The sequence below is a fragment of the Microtus ochrogaster genome, chromosome 7, assembly GCF_000317375.1.
Source record: "Microtus ochrogaster isolate Prairie Vole_2 chromosome 7, MicOch1.0, whole genome shotgun sequence".
Classification (NCBI taxonomy): Eukaryota; Metazoa; Chordata; class Mammalia; order Rodentia; family Cricetidae; genus Microtus; species Microtus ochrogaster.
Genome location: NC_022014.1, coordinates 82,538,834 through 82,541,023, shown reverse-complemented (window position 1 = coordinate 82,541,023; position 2,190 = coordinate 82,538,834). Strand labels below are relative to the sequence as shown.

The 2,190-nt window shown below is 50.2% G+C and overlaps 1 protein-coding gene across 1 annotated transcript in view; it reads right to left on the bottom strand.

The window, feature by feature from the left end:
- The window catches only part of Rnf213 (ring finger protein 213), a 79,979-nt gene that overhangs the window by 55,128 nt on the left and 22,661 nt on the right, over nt 1–2,190 (bottom strand). The window contains exon 8 of the mRNA XM_026780086.1: nt 1,762–1,976. Within this exon, the coding sequence (XP_026635887.1) occupies nt 1,762–1,976 (215 nt within the window). The remainder of the gene's footprint in view (nt 1–1,761; nt 1,977–2,190) is intronic.

The following is a 2,190-nucleotide window of genomic DNA, read 5'->3' as shown; positions in this document are numbered from 1 at the left end:
GCCCTGGGATGTAGATCACAGGGAGCGTGCTACCTTAGCATGTATAAAGCCCTGGGTTTCGACATGGTAGGAAACTTTCTCAGAGGCCCCCGATGAGAGGACAATGGAAAGTTTACTTCTGTGGTCCTTGTCCAAAGTGGACTTGCCAAGGCCACTCAAGGTCTGAGCCAGCGCCTCAAAAGAGCCAAGGTTGAAGTTTCTGGGGACCTAACCCTTCTTCTTGGTTATCAATCCTAAGGCATCTGTATCTGAGGAATACTGTGTTCTCATTGCCTACATTGCCTGATTTAGCTCTGATGACCTTGGTCTTTTTCCCTGTACAAATACTATATAGGTACTCACACATGTACATAAAATAAAAAATAAATCTGTCTTTAAAATTTTAAAGACCAGCATGGGTAACAAGTCAAATCCTGTCCTTAAAAAAATGATGGGAAAGGTGGGTAGTAGTGATGCACCCTTTAATACCAGCACGTGGGAGGCACAGACTGGCAGATCTCAGTGAGTTCGTGGCCAACCTGCTCTACAAAGCAAGTTCCAGAATGGGCAGGACTGTTACACACAGAAACCCTGTCTCCAAAACAAAACAACAAAATCACGGGAGCTGTGGGAACAGTTGAGTTGAAGGCCCTGCTGACACAAGTGTCCTCTGACCTCCACAAGCACGCCATGGCATGTGCGCACACACACACACACACAAACACACACACACACACACACGATGCAGGGCAACAGCGCGAGCACATACAAACTCGCACTGAGGAGGTAAAAATGGCCAGGACAGCCTATCAGAGGACCAAAAGTGCAGTAACTAATGACGCACTCCTAGCCAATCACACACCAGCAGTGACTGTCAGTTTGAAAGGGACCAACCAGAACCATTCCTGCCACAGCTTAATTTCCCTAACTCCATGAAAGCCCCGACGTTTTTTACAATAAATAAATTCTGCATTGGAATCTCTTGGAGTCTGTGTTGTGGCCTCCATGTCCTCCCACCCCTGCTGGGAAACAAGGATCGCACAAAGGGAGCAGCAACAAGCCCGCAGAAACTACACACATGTACAAATCAATGTATTAAAATACTTCTAAAGTTATGTCAATGCTGAGAGCCTGGGTTCCACCCTCAGTACCAGGAAAAAACCAAGTCCACACTGAGCAAAGGCAGAACGACAGTCTGAAGGGACTCGGCATGAGTCCACCCGCCCATCCCAGGTCTGGAGCTGCTTCAGCAGCTAAACCACACACAGAGGAAAGGAACCCTTTCAGGACTCTGCCTCTGACAGAGGGACAAGAGGTGACTGTGGCAGGTGCCTGTGCAGGTCCTCAATAGTTCTATGGCCCTTCCATGGAAGGACATCACACTGTGAGCCCAGGAGGACAAGGCCAGCGAACAGCAGAACACGGGGGACGAAGGTGCCCTTCCAAATGCCCCAGCCAAATAGAGTTACGTAAGCAGCGTACAGAAATGAAGACAGATGGTGAACATGGAAAAGACGCTTTAAATGTCACTGTCAAAGCCGACCTCCGCCCCTCCTGCCCCACCCTCAATCACCTTCCACCCAACCAACCCTTGATACAGCGCCTTCCATCCTGCTCCGTGATGGGAGACTTTCCCAGGTCTCTTCACACAGTAAAGGGTTGAGTCAAACCCACTCCCGAAGGCAGCTTTACTCAGCATCAAGGCAAAGGCAGGCAGTGCCAAGCAGAGGACCCAGAGACCCAGGGGCTGGGCTGACCCACTCAGGCCCCTCGATGGCTTACCTCCTCCAGTGCCCAAGCAGGCAGAATCCACCAACAGACTGCGGTTCACATGCTCGCCTTTCTTCTTTGACTTCTTATAGATAAATTCGTAGTCTACGGAATCCTTGCTATTGCCACCACGGTGAATGACATACTTATAAGGGATGGCTTTGTTCAGGCTCTGCCTGGGAATGACCATGCTGCCCTCGACGAGAGACCCGAGCTCACGAAGGTCTCTGTGGAGTAACATAATATGTCATTTACCAGAGGACACATGTCCTGAAGCCCTGCCCCAAGGTTACAGTGCTTTTACAACAGGACACGATTGATTTCCTGCCAGAGCCCAGAGAAAGAAGCCACACTAAGATGCGAGGGAGGGGGTGCATGCTGGAGAACGTGTCTGAAGCATGCGAGGGAGGGGGTGCATGCTGGAGAACGTGTCTGAAGCAT